This window comes from Aotus nancymaae, unplaced genomic scaffold (assembly GCF_030222135.1).
Source record: "Aotus nancymaae isolate 86718 unplaced genomic scaffold, 86718_ANA_hifiasm-v0.15.2.pri h1tg000053l, whole genome shotgun sequence".
Classification (NCBI taxonomy): domain Eukaryota; kingdom Metazoa; phylum Chordata; class Mammalia; order Primates; family Aotidae; genus Aotus; species Aotus nancymaae.
Genome location: NW_026988467.1, coordinates 29740698 through 29753342, shown reverse-complemented (window position 1 = coordinate 29753342; position 12645 = coordinate 29740698). Strand labels below are relative to the sequence as shown.

General features: G+C 51.3%; 1 protein-coding gene across 2 annotated transcripts in view; it reads right to left on the bottom strand.

Moving 5' to 3' along the window:
- Positions 1-12645, bottom strand: part of ZNF362 (zinc finger protein 362) — a 41516-nt gene that overhangs the window by 14544 nt on the left and 14327 nt on the right. For both annotated transcript variants that reach the window (XM_021677138.2, XM_064363662.1), the window contains 4 exons: positions 7608-7671; positions 7176-7422; positions 3322-3649; positions 1969-2193 (listed from right to left, as the gene is read on the bottom strand). In XM_021677138.2, the coding sequence (XP_021532813.1) occupies positions 1969-2193; positions 3322-3649; positions 7176-7422; positions 7608-7671 (864 nt within the window). The remainder of the gene's footprint in view (positions 1-1968; positions 2194-3321; positions 3650-7175; positions 7423-7607; positions 7672-12645) is intronic.

Sequence of the window (12645 nt, the reverse complement as noted above, 5' to 3'; positions counted from 1 at the left end):
TGGAACTCCTGAGCTCAAGTGATTGACCCGCCTCAGCCTCACAAAGTGCTAGGATTACACGCAAGAGCCACTGAGCCCAGCCTGCCATTTGATTCTTACTATCATACCCATACATTGTGCCCTCAAAATAGACAAGGTAAAACATTTTGCACCCAGGGATAAACGATTCAAAGACAATGAAGATAAATGAATAAACGATAAAAAACAAAAAAAAGCAAATAACAAATACAGCCCTTCTCAAGGTGGCACACAGCTGTAATCCAGCTACTTGGGAAGCTGAGGAGGTGGAGGTTACAGTGATCCAAGATCATGATACTGCGCTCCAGCCTGGGCAATAGAGTGAGACTTCATCTCAAAAAAAAAAAAAAAAAAGCCATTCTAAGTAGTATTAGTCCAAAAAACAGAGAAAATCTGGTGAGTTCTGTAAATTACAAATTCCACAGCAAAAACCAATTTTATCCCTGACTTTTCCAATGCTGATATTGGCAAACACGTGACAATGCTCACACAGATGATCATCATCACATAAGACAACTCTGCTGCTTCCCCTCTGAACAGATGAACTGAAATCCTGGTAATCTTTAACTTGTTTTTTAAAATACCAATGGTATTTTTATTTGGTGAGCCAGTCTTTCTGATGTCTACACCCTCCTGCACAATTTTTCTTTTTTTTTTTTGAAACAGAGTTTCGGTCTCGTTGCCCAGGCTGGAGTGGAATCTTGGCTCACTGCAACCTCCACTCTCAGGTTCAAGCGATTCTCCTGACTCAGCCTCCCAAGTAGCTAGGATTACAGATGCCCGCCACCACGCCCAGCTAATTTTTTTTTTTTTTTTTAAGACGGAGTCTTGCTCTGTCACCAAGCTGGAGTGCAGTGATGGTACCTTAGCTCACTGCAACCTCTGCCTCCCTGGTTCAAGTGATTCTCCTGCCTCAGATTCCTGAGTAGCTGGGATTACAGGCACGCGCCACCATGCCCAGCTAATTTTTGTATTTTTAGTAGACATGGGGTTTCACCACGTTGGCCAGGATGGTCTCGATCTCCTGACCTCATGATCCACCCATCTCGGCCTCCCAAAGCACTGGGATTATAGGTGTAAGCCACCAAGCCCAGCCTAATTTTTGTTATCTTTAATAGAGATGGGGTTTTGCCATGTTGGCCAGGTTGGTTTCGAACTTCTGACTTCAGGTGATCCACTCACCTAGGCCTCCCAAAGCGCTGGGATTAAAGGTGTGAGCCACCGTGCTCAGCCACAAGCTTTTCTTAAAGCATTTATAGCTTTGAATCTCCCTTTCACACACTCAACTAGATTGTATGCCCCATGAAGGCAGAGATTTTTGTCTGTTTTGTTCCTGGCTGTATCCTCAACACCTAGAATAGTGTCTGGCATAGAGTAAAAGTTTGTTAATATGTGTTAAATAGATGAACCATATGCTCTGTAAAAACCATTTATATTTATTCCAAAATATTTAATAATTGCTTATTATGTGCTACAAACTAGGGATATGGAAATGGAGGAGACCGAGCTCTTGCCTTCAAGAACTCCTAGCAGACTGAGTGAGGTGGGCAGATAAACAGACACGGGTGTGACACCTACCACGGCTATGATGGACATGCACAGGGCCTTGTGGAGACACAGAGGTCAGGTCCCAGCTAGAGCAATCAGGGAGGGCTTCCTGGAGGAAGCTAGACTGAGAGAGGACAAGGGGATGGCCAGAGAAACAGGGAAAAGCAGGAGGGTGTCTCTGGTAAAGGACACAGCATGTGCAAAGACATAGAGATGAGAAACAGTGGGGGCAGGGTACAGTAACAAGAGCTGAGGCCAGTGAGGTCTGCAAGGCCCGAGACCCCAAGGACAACAGGCACCTGGAGAAGGTCCTTGCCCCTCCTTGCACTGGCTCCATGTGCCAGGCCATAGGTGCTGAGCTGAGTTGGGCTGCAGCAGGGCAGCAGCAGGCAGGCCACTCACCTGGTGTGCTGCTGGAGGTGGGAGAGCTGCCGGAAGGACTTATCACAGTAGGAGCAGTGGTAGGGCTTGACACCCAGGTGGATACGCAGGTGCTGGGCCAGGTAGGAGGCGTTGGCAAAGGACTTAGAGCAGTGCGGGCACTTGTGGGGCTTGGCCTCTGTGTGCGACTTGGAGTGGATCTGCATCTCCGACTTGGTGAAAAAGGTCAGCGGGCATACTTTACACCTGCGGGGCAAGAGGCAGGTTCACACCTGGGAAGATCCCCCAGTCTGTCCATCTCAGGGAGGCCTTCTACATCAGAGAGACCTTGCACCTGGGACAGGTCTTTCCTGTGAGGAGCCCAAGAAGCACAGGCCCACCTGGGAAAGACAGGGGACAGTCTCCCAGCCTGGGTACCCTTAAATCTGGAGGAGGAAGCTCTCACCTGGGGGAACATTTACAGAGCCTAGGGCACAGGGTTACACCTCATAGGGAAGACAGGCCTGATCCTGGTGAGGGTTTGCCCAGGGCCGCATCCCATGGTTCAGGGGAGGAGGCTCTAACGGGTGAAGTAGTTCTCAACCAGACTGCACATTAGAATCACCTGGGGAGGTTCCAAGAACTACCAATGCCTGCCCCACCCCCCATGCCCTCCACATTCAACAAATTAACTCAGAATTCCTGGAGGTAAAGCCCTGGCATCCACATTTTCTGAAAGCTCTTCAGGTGAATCTTTTTTTTCTTTCTTTCTTGAGACAGAGTTTTACTCTGTCGCTCAGGCTGGAGTGCAGTGGCCCAATCTTGGCTCACTGCAGCCTCTGCCTCCCAAGTTCAAGTGATTCTCCTGCCTCAGCCTCCTGAGTAGCTGGGATTACAGAGATGCACAACCACACCCAGCTAACTTTTGTATTTTTTGTAGAGACAAGGTTTCACCACACTGGTCAAGCTAGTCTCAAACTCCTGACTGCAGGTAATCCACCCACCCTGGCCTCCCAAAGTGCTGAGATTACAGGCAGAAGCCACAGTGCACGGCCAAGAGACAGGTGATTCAAAGGTGGCCAGGGTTGACACAACACTGCTTAAGGGGAGGAGGAAACTGACTCTCACAACCCGAGGCTGTTGGGGATGGCTGCCAGCCACAGGCCACACCTAAGGGGCCAAGGCTCTGTTCTCTCCAGGAGCCCTCCCTGAACCGGGACTTCGGATGTGGGCGGGGCTGTCCACAAGGCCCCGCCCCTCTGGACAGTGGCCGTCCCCCTACCCCACTCAGCCCAAGGTGTCCCGTTTCAGCCCCGCTGCCGGGCTCCTGGGGCAGCCCTGGCTCAAGCCCCAGCCCCAAGCCCACTTGGACCCCGTCCCGCCTGAAACCCCCACCTGTACGTCTTGCCCTCCTTGGCAGTCTCGCCCGAGGCCAGGATGGGGTAGGGGACTACTAGGACAGGCGGACCCCCCGGGTTCTCTGCCTTGATCTTTTTGCGGCCGCGTTCGGACTTGGGGGGGCCAAGGAGGCCATGGCCCTGGATTGTCTTGATGGAGTCCAGGAGAGGGGGGCTGGTGATCCCTGAGATGAGGGTGGGGGACGAGGCGATGAGGCGGCTCTGGCTGGTGGTGGTGGGTGTGGACGGGGTGCTGGTACCCGTGCCCGTGCCCGCGCTCGACTCAGAAGTGCTCACAGCCGGGGTCCGGGTGGACAGCCCCAGACCTGCGAAGACATGTGGGTGGGGGCAGGGGTGAGGGGAGCTGCAGAGGCCAGCTCGGCCCGGCCCGCCCACCCAGCTATGTGATTTTGGCAGGTGAGCATCCCCTTAATGAACATTCATAAGTTACTACGCAGGGGCAACTAAAAGAGAGCTTGTGCATGTGTAAGGTGCCTTAGACACCTTAAGATTAAATTGAGTTAGATAACAGCGGCCCTTTGGAAAAATTCAAACCATAGAAAAAGACCAAGGCACAAAGAATTCGCTACTGTCTTATTTATAACAGCAAAATTTTAGAGGCAACTGAAATGTGCAACATTAGGAAGGGGTTCGGTAAACAGCGATCAATTGCCTCTACTGAACTGCCCATTAAAAAGGTTATGTTTGTTAAAGCAAACTACATATGTATGCACAGAAAAAATAAGTAGCAGAGAATGTGCCAAAATGTGATGTGGATGGTATACTAGGAGTAATAAAAATAACAAAAAAGCTTAACTGTACTTTCTTTGACAATGAGCTTTTAAAAAACTTTTGTAATAAAAGTTATTTTAAAAATGAGGGGACTAGAAACATTTACATTATCAGCTGAAACAGACAGATGAAAATGATATCTATTGTGTGGTTCTGTTTTTTTTAAAAAAAAAAAAGAAAAAGAAAAAACTAAAGATCTGTGCATTGAAAAAGATAATGTCAAGTCAGCAGGAGAATGTTTTGTATCATACACTGGTGGTGGGAGTGTACATTTGCAAAGCCTTAATGGAAGGTAGTCTGGCAACAGCCATTAAAATTTTAAACATGGCCAAGTATGGTGGCTCACACTTGTAATCACAGCACTTTGGGAGGCCGAGGTAGGAGGATCGCTTGAGCTCAGGAGTTGAAGACCAGCCTGGGCAACGTGGCAAAACCCTGTCTCTACAAAAAATACAAAAGTCAGCCAGGTGTGGTGATGTGTGCCTGTAGTCCCAGCTACCCAGGAGGCTGGGGTGGGAGGATCACTTGAGCCCAGGAGGTTGAGGCTTCAGGAAGCCGTGATCACGCCACAGCACTCCAGCCTGGGTAATAGAGCAAAGCCCTATCTTTTTAAAAAATAATTAATTTAAAAAATTTTAATGTACATAACTTTTGACCAAGCAATTCTACTTCTAGAAATCTACAATAAAGAAACATTCCCACATGAGCACAGAGATGTGTGTACACGGGCCTTCCATACAAATCGGTGATCAGACAAAACTGGACACAACCTGTTTGTTGTCACATGAGCTTTGTAAGCAGCTGTGGTCCACTCTCATTAGGGGAACTGCACGGCCACTAAAACAAGCTCGATGTGATGCAGTGACAGGGAGAGAAGGTCAAAATGTGCTGTCAGATGAGAGAAGCAAATCAGACATACAAGGCATCTATTTTAAAGAACGCACACTCAAACTACATACATAGATATGGACAAGATATATGTGCATGTAAACGCACAGGAATAGCTCTGAGAAGAGACACATCAAACTGCTAATTGTGGTTCTCTCTAGGGAAAGAGGTTTTTTTTGGTAAAAGGAGATTTTCATTCTTTGTCTACCTGATTCTATATTATTTGAATCTTTTACCTGGTGAATTCATCCATTTTTAACATCTGTGATTAAAGGACAAAATAAAATAAATTATAAACATATAAAAATTCTAACAGTAGGATTAAGGCTATTTTTTCTCTTTTCAGCTTGTCGGCAATTTCTAAATTTTCTATAATGCCTATGTATTACCATTATAATAAAAAGTGGAATATATATGCTTATGACAGAATGGTGAGTAGAAAAAGCAAGTTAAATCATAGGTACAGCCCTACCACAAGCTCAGCGAGACACACATGAATATTGGAAAACAAAAAAATATGGCAAAGGAAGGAAATGGACCAAGAGCCTCTCTGAGCTGCTGGGTTGGGAGCTGGGGATTATGAATGATTTTTTTGTTGCTAGTTTCTCTTTTTTCAAATTTTCCTTAATATGCTTATATTACTTTTTTAATATTACTTTTATAACGGAAAAAATAAATGTAATAAAATCATAATAACAGGGGATGTGCAGAGTGCAGTTGGGGCCTGGAGAGGTTTGCCGGGCCCTGTAATTCTTGGGTGACTCTGTAAAAAGGGGGGAGAGACGGACAGAGGCAGAAGCGCCTAGCTGGCAGTAAGGACAACAGAGGAGGAACAAAGCCCAGCCACTGTAGTCTCCCAAGAAAGCCTAGACAACTAGGCTCCAAGGAGGGCCTCTGGTGGCTCCAGCGCCTTGTCATTACCCCCAGGATGTCCCCTTAGCACCCCAGCCTCAACTTATCCAAGACTAAGCTTACATCTTTCCCCAGCCCTGTTCCTCCTCCAGGGATTCCATCACAGGGGCAGTGCCCTGGGAGTCTCCCTCACCTCCTCCCTTCCCTCACCCTCCTACATCCTGTCCTCTCTTCTCCCACAGTGTATCTCAGATCTGCCCACCTCTCTCCGTTCCCACTACCACTGCCTTGCCCAGGCCACCACACTCCTGACAGTCTCCCTGCTGGCATGCTTATCCCCTGACAGCCCGGTCTCCACCTTGCAGCCAGACTTGGTTTTCTCAACCCATCTCTGAGTGTTTCCTCCCCTACTTAAAAACTTTCAGTGGTTCCCCACTGCCCAAGGGTCAAGTCCCAACCACTCTGTGGCCCACAGGACCATTCTTAATCTGGTGCCCACTTCCTCAAGCCTCAGCAGAACTGAGCATTGAAACAGAGTAAAGACATGGGCTCTGGAGTCACACTGCCGGCTTCTGCCTCTTACTAGCTGTAAACTGTGGCTGCACGTGGCTTTCCCTTTTGCTGCCTCAGTTTCCTCATCTGTTGAATGGAGACATTAAGGTGAACTGCATGAAACTGCTGTTTTTCTAAGTCAAAACAGTCCAGTGTTCCACCTAATACCAACAGCACGCACCTCACAGGCTGCTGGGAGTACAATGAACACTGGTGAACAGACACCAATGCTCGACTGGAGCTAGCTGCCATCATCACCACCATCTTCCCGGCCTTCCCAGCCCAGACGGTCTATCCTTTTCTTGCTTCCTACACACATACTCCCCTAGCATGTGCGGTTTTCACTTCCTGTCCCAGTTCCCTAGTTTGCAGCCAACCTTTCCTTGCGTTTTGGCTCCTCCTAGGAAATCTCTTAACCCCTAAATTTGGTCAGGGTCGTTCTCTGGAGTCCCAGGGAATCTGGGGATTTCCAAAGTTCTCTATGTGAACTTGACTTTCCTGGTAAGCCCTATGGGGCAGTCACCCACTCCTGTCGTGTCCACTGTGGGGTGGAGAGTCTTTCCAGTACAGGGTTGTTGGAAGTCTGGTGCTGTGGCTCGTCGGGGCCAGACCCACCACCCAAAGCTTTGTGCCCTACCCTCAGGCCCTGCCCGCCCTGCTGTCACCTACCGGGGTCCCATCCTCACCAAGCGCCCCTCTACACCTGCCCCCTTCGGCCCAGTCCTCGAAGGCCCCGCCCACTCGCCCGGCCCCGCCCGCGCCGCCTACCTGTGACAGTGCTGGTGGCCGGCCGCGCGTGCAGCGCCACGTCGGGCTGCGGCACTGCCTGCGGATGCAGCCCCGGCACCTGCTGCAGCTTGGGCAGCGACATGACGGCCTGGCTGCTCTCAGCGGGCGCCGGCGGCACTAGCAGCGGCTGCTGCGACGAGGCCGAGGTGGGCGGCAGGTGAGGCGGCCTGATCTTCTCGGCCATCAGCTGCTCCTTGATTTTGTTAATCAGGACCAGGTTATCCAGCTGCGGGCGGAAGCGGAGGGGCTGAGAGGGTCTGGCCTGCGCCCCGCGCCTTCCCCAGGCCCGCTGGTCCACCCGCGAGCCCCTCCCTCCTCACCCCCCACGCCGCAGGCCACAGCCAAAACCCAAGGCAAAGCGAAGCGGCTCCAGGGAGAGTAGGGCAGCCGGAGGGGCGACGTCAGTCTTACCTGGCTGGGCATGGTGGGAGGAGGGGGCCAGAAGTAGGGGTTGTTAAATCGAGGCTCGGCCATCCTGCGGGAAGAGAGCAACTGTCACCGGGAAGGGGGCCCTCCCCACGCCTCGGCGAGCACCCCTCAACTTCACCCACTCAAGTCGGGGCCAATGTCTGGGATCCATGTCCCCATGGGTCCCTCAGCCTCACAGCACAGCAGGCCTCCCACCAGGCCCAGGAAGCCACATCTCCAGGCTGAAAAACCTGGAATTCACCCCTCACTTAGTGGGCCCCAGAAGGCAAAGGTCACATCCAAACCTGAGTATGCTCATCCAGCTCCCCCGTCATTACCCCAATGCTAGCTGACCAATCTCCACCCCCCAGGAGGGCCCCAGGTTACTGTGCCAACCCTGTGGGTTCAGCACAGAAGGTTCCCCCCAAGTCCAGAGACAAACTGGGGAGTCCTGGAGCAAATCTGTAAATGCCCATCCCTGATTCCTGCCCTTCTGCCCCCTGACCCCTTGAGTACAGACATCCTTTTAAAACTCTGGGGGCAACATGGGGTCACCAGATACACCCTTTCTGAAGGGCAGTTTGGCAGGACAATTTACAGTGCCCCAAATAATCAATGCCCTTTGACTCAAGAAATTGTATTTCTGGAGTCAAGAAATTGTATCTTCAAGAAACAGGCCACGTGTGGTTGTTCAATGCCACATGCAACATCTGACCTACAACGATGTGCATGAGAATGCTGTGGTTACAGAGGGGTGGGGTTGGAGAGGCCTGAAGCGAGGGCAGTCTGGGCTCTCTGGTAAAAGTGTGTGACAAACTGTCTGGTGGCCCTCACCTCTGGCAAGTTCCATGGCAGGCCTGTGCGGTTAGAAGGCCTTTTCAACCAGGGCAGTATGAAGGATGGGCCTTCAGGGCTATCTCAGTCTTCCAGAAGGTTTGTCTTCCTGCGACCCTAGAGTAAGTCAAGAAGTGACTTACAGGGACCATGCCTCACAGAGGGTTTCCATTAAGTCTTGCTCCCTGTCAAGTTTCTCTTATCTCTCTCTTACAGAAAACACTTGCCTAACTGGTATTGTTGCTTAAATGTAATTGTTTATTTTGACAGGAAAGACCAAAATTAAGTGTTTTTAACCTCTTTTCCTAGTCCTATGAGCTTGAGAAGCCCCTACTGGAATGGTGGCTATAGGGTTTCGGGAGAAAGCCCTCAATAAGGACACAATCTAATCTCATATTTTAAGAAAGAAACTTTAGGTGAATTATCTCTTGTGATCTTTACTTGAAGCACAAGAGGTAGTATTACACCATTTTATCGGTGAAGAAACTGAGGCTCAGAGAGAGGGAAAGGAGAAGACCTGTCTAGGGCCACAAGGCGAAGGTGCCACAGTCAAAACTAGAAATCAGATTTGCTCAAGCTGGTTCCTCTGGGGAATTTGCTTTGCAAACTCTAGTCTTTCGTAGAGCAAATGCCCATATGCAAATGGCTCAATACCTATATCCAAACGTCCTTACCCCTCACTCCCAGCCTGAGGGCCATTTTGAGTAAGAGCACCCTTCTGAGGTGGCTGGGGCAGCTCCTGCCCTGTATCAGCCCTCCTGCTCTGCCATCCACAGGCACCAAGATGCCCTTCCCTCTGCCCACCCATCCCTTACAGCCCAACACAAGTACTTCTCCCTGACTGCTCCAGACCCCTGGGACTTCTCCTTTCCCAGAACAAACTCAAAACAATAATTACAGTGAGGAGGCTGCAAGTTACCAAGTGCCTCTCTTCTGCCAGACACAATGACGCTGAAAGGCAGGTAGGCACTCTTATCATCCCCATTTTACAACTCAGGAAACTGAATTCAGAGAGGTGGAGTGACTCACTCAAGGTCACACAGCAAGTAAGCAGAGAGCTGAGATTCCCGCCCTAATCTGCCTGACTCCAAAGTCCAGCTCATCAGTCCCTTAGCCAGTCAGGGGAACGACAAAGCATCCCGACCACAGGCTTGTGAATACGCCCTACCTTAGGATGACACGGCTGCGACCTCACAGGCAAGCACCTGCTCACACAGCAGTGTCCGGACCTGTTCCAACCCTGCTGTTGTCCACAGGGGCAAATGTGGAGGGGACTGAGCTGTAAAGCCAGGGTAAGGAGACTCCACGGCTAAGGGCAGGGAGCTGGGGGACTTAACCAGAGGAGCAGGGGAATTGGATACACCTGTCTTGTTCATCTGGGTCTCCCCAGCACCCAGGCCCAGAGGTTATCAATGTGAGTTGCATAATGGTTGGATACACCTGTCTCATCCATCTGGGTATCCCCAGCACCCAGGACCAGCAGTTATCAATAATGTGACTTGCATAATAGTTGGCTACATCTGTCTCGTTCATCTGGCTCTCCCCAGCACTCAGGACCAGCGGTTATCAATAATGTGAGTTGCAAAATGGAATGAATAAATGAAGTAATAATAATCAGAATGATTTTAAAGACAATCCCATACAATTATCTATCACTGCTCATAGTTTACAAAGCTCTTGTGTGCCCACCGGCATTCTCATCAGAACCCCAGGAGGATGGCAAGCAAGGAAGAAGTTTCACCCCCATTTCACAGAGGAAGAAACGAGGGCACCAGGAGGGAGGTGTCTTGCTCAGGCCACATGCATGAGAAACAGGAAGCAGCACTGTGCTGCGATGCTGGGTGCTAGCTCTCTAAGCCTCGGGTTTCCTCATCTATAAAATGGGGTGAAACAGGCTACCCTGCTTCACTCCTGCCCTGGCCCAGGACTCTGCCCACTGCGCTTCGCTGCTTCTCAGACAGTTCTGGAAGATCCATCTTTTCCTCCTCTTCAGTTCAGTTCAATGCCAAGTTCAGAGCCACGATCCTGGTCAGGGAGCTATGGGAAGAGGGGACCTTGCCCAGAGTACCATAGCTGGGATACAGCATTCTCTCTGCCACCTATCAGACCCCTGGTCAGGCAGGGGCCACCCCTCACCCTCATTGGGCCCCAGATCACTTAATCTGATCAGCACCACCTCTGCCTGATTTCTCTGCGTCCTTTTCTGGCTGGTTCTAAGTAATTTAATGATTCGGTCAGTGACCCTAGTCCTGGTGTCTACCTACTGTGTGTCAGGCACAGGGAAGGCAGGGCACGGGCTGAACATTTCCTGAGCTCTTCCTGCATGTCAGACACATTGCTAGGTGCTCATCAACACCATCTCATGTGAGACCCCCAACAGAACTCTGAGGCAGGTACCCCCTGTGCAGCCCCGGGATCTGTATGAGAGGGTATGGCCCTGGCAAGAGGTAAGCGGGGGGAAGGTGGCCAGGACCAGGCCAAGCCGCTCAGACCCTGCCTAAGGGAAGGGCTTGAAGCCAGAAAGAGACATGGCCAGATGTGTGTTCAGGACAGAGGGACAAGGCAGAAGGACATTTCTGGAAGAGGTCACAGCTTGAGCAAAGGCGTGGAGATGTGGAAGCACAAGGCAGGCTTGGGACAGTGAACAGCACCCACGGGCACCAAAGACAGCTGCAGCGCAGGGAGGTGGTGAGACGCAGGGCACTGAATGCCATGCTAAGATCTTGGGTTGGAATGCTGGTGGTGAAAAGGCATCAGGAAATATGATGGACCAGGAGAGCACTGAAGCAGAGGGAACTATTTGAGGATCTGGTGAGGGCTGGGGGTGGAGAAAAAGGAGCCTCCCTGGGGTTAAGTGTACATGCCAGGATGGGCAGAGGAGACACGCTGGTGGCCAGGCCTCAAGCACGACAAAAGCCAAGACTTTCTACTGTGAGCCCCAAGACACAGGGCTGATCCTTGCAGGGGAGCAAATGTCATTTTGTTTCTCTTATTCTAAAAGGTGAAAAACATTGGATGGGCAAATGAATGAAACACTCTGCTGCTGACGGCAGCTGGCCCACCTATCCATCTATCCATCCATTCAAACTAGACAAATCCTCTGGGCCAAACTGGGACCAGTGCTGGGGAACCTGAGCCAAATGGAAAGAACCCTGCCCTCCCCAGCCCCAAGCTAAGTGGTTCAGGAAGCAGACAAGTGACCCACAAGCTTCTGCAAAGAACTCCCACCTATGGGACCTACCACACACCACCAGTGACCTCCCTGAGGTCAAAGCTGATGGGCCACCTTCCAGTCCTGTCCTCCGTGGCCTCCCTGCCACCTGGCCCCTTGGTGAAGGCCTGTGTGCCATGACACCTTGGTTCCTCTCTTTCTCTGCCTCCTTTAACATCTTTAGCCTCTCTTCCCCACCAATTCAGCTCCTCAGGATGGAGTGGGAGCCCCCTCTCTCCCACCAGCCTCAGTTCCTGGGTGGCCCACCCACTCTAGAATCTAAATACCCGCCAAGCCCAAAGCCCCTACCTCCAGCCAGGCCTCTCCCTGACAGGCTGACTCCTGGGCTGCTCCTACTCCACAGGCCTGGACTTGGTCTTCCCCTACGCCATGCACCTCATCTAGTCATCCCCAACTCACAGCAAGACATCCCCATCTGCCCAGATGCTCCTGCAGAGACACACAGTGATCTACCACACTCGCCCTCCCTCCCCACCCACCTCAGACCCATCTCAGCCATGTCCTCAGGATTCCAGTTCCAAAATCTCTCTCAAGCCCACCCACTCTTCTCTAACAGTCCCAGCTACTGTCGCCTCACCTGGACTGTGGAACAACCTGCTCTGTTTGCAGCCCAACATACCCGCATTACAATCTTGACTCCAACTCACCAGCTGTGTGATCTTGGGCAAGGCATTTGCTCCTGCCCCTCATGTAAGGGATTAGCAGCCCAGAGCCAGGGACCTGACCCAGCCTGGAGAGGACCAGGGAGGACTTCCCAGGGGAGGTGATGCCTGCCTTGGGTCTTAAGGATGAGTGGGAGTTAGCCAGGCAGAGAAGGGGTGGGAGCATTCCCAGCAGAAGCAACAGCTTGAGCAAAGGCCCTCAGGCAAGGAGCCCAACAGTGTGTGAGGGGAGCCACGAGCATCCGGTGTTGCCTGACAGGAGATGAGGCTGGAGCCAGCAGCTTGGGCCAGATCTAAAAGGCTGCCCCCTGAT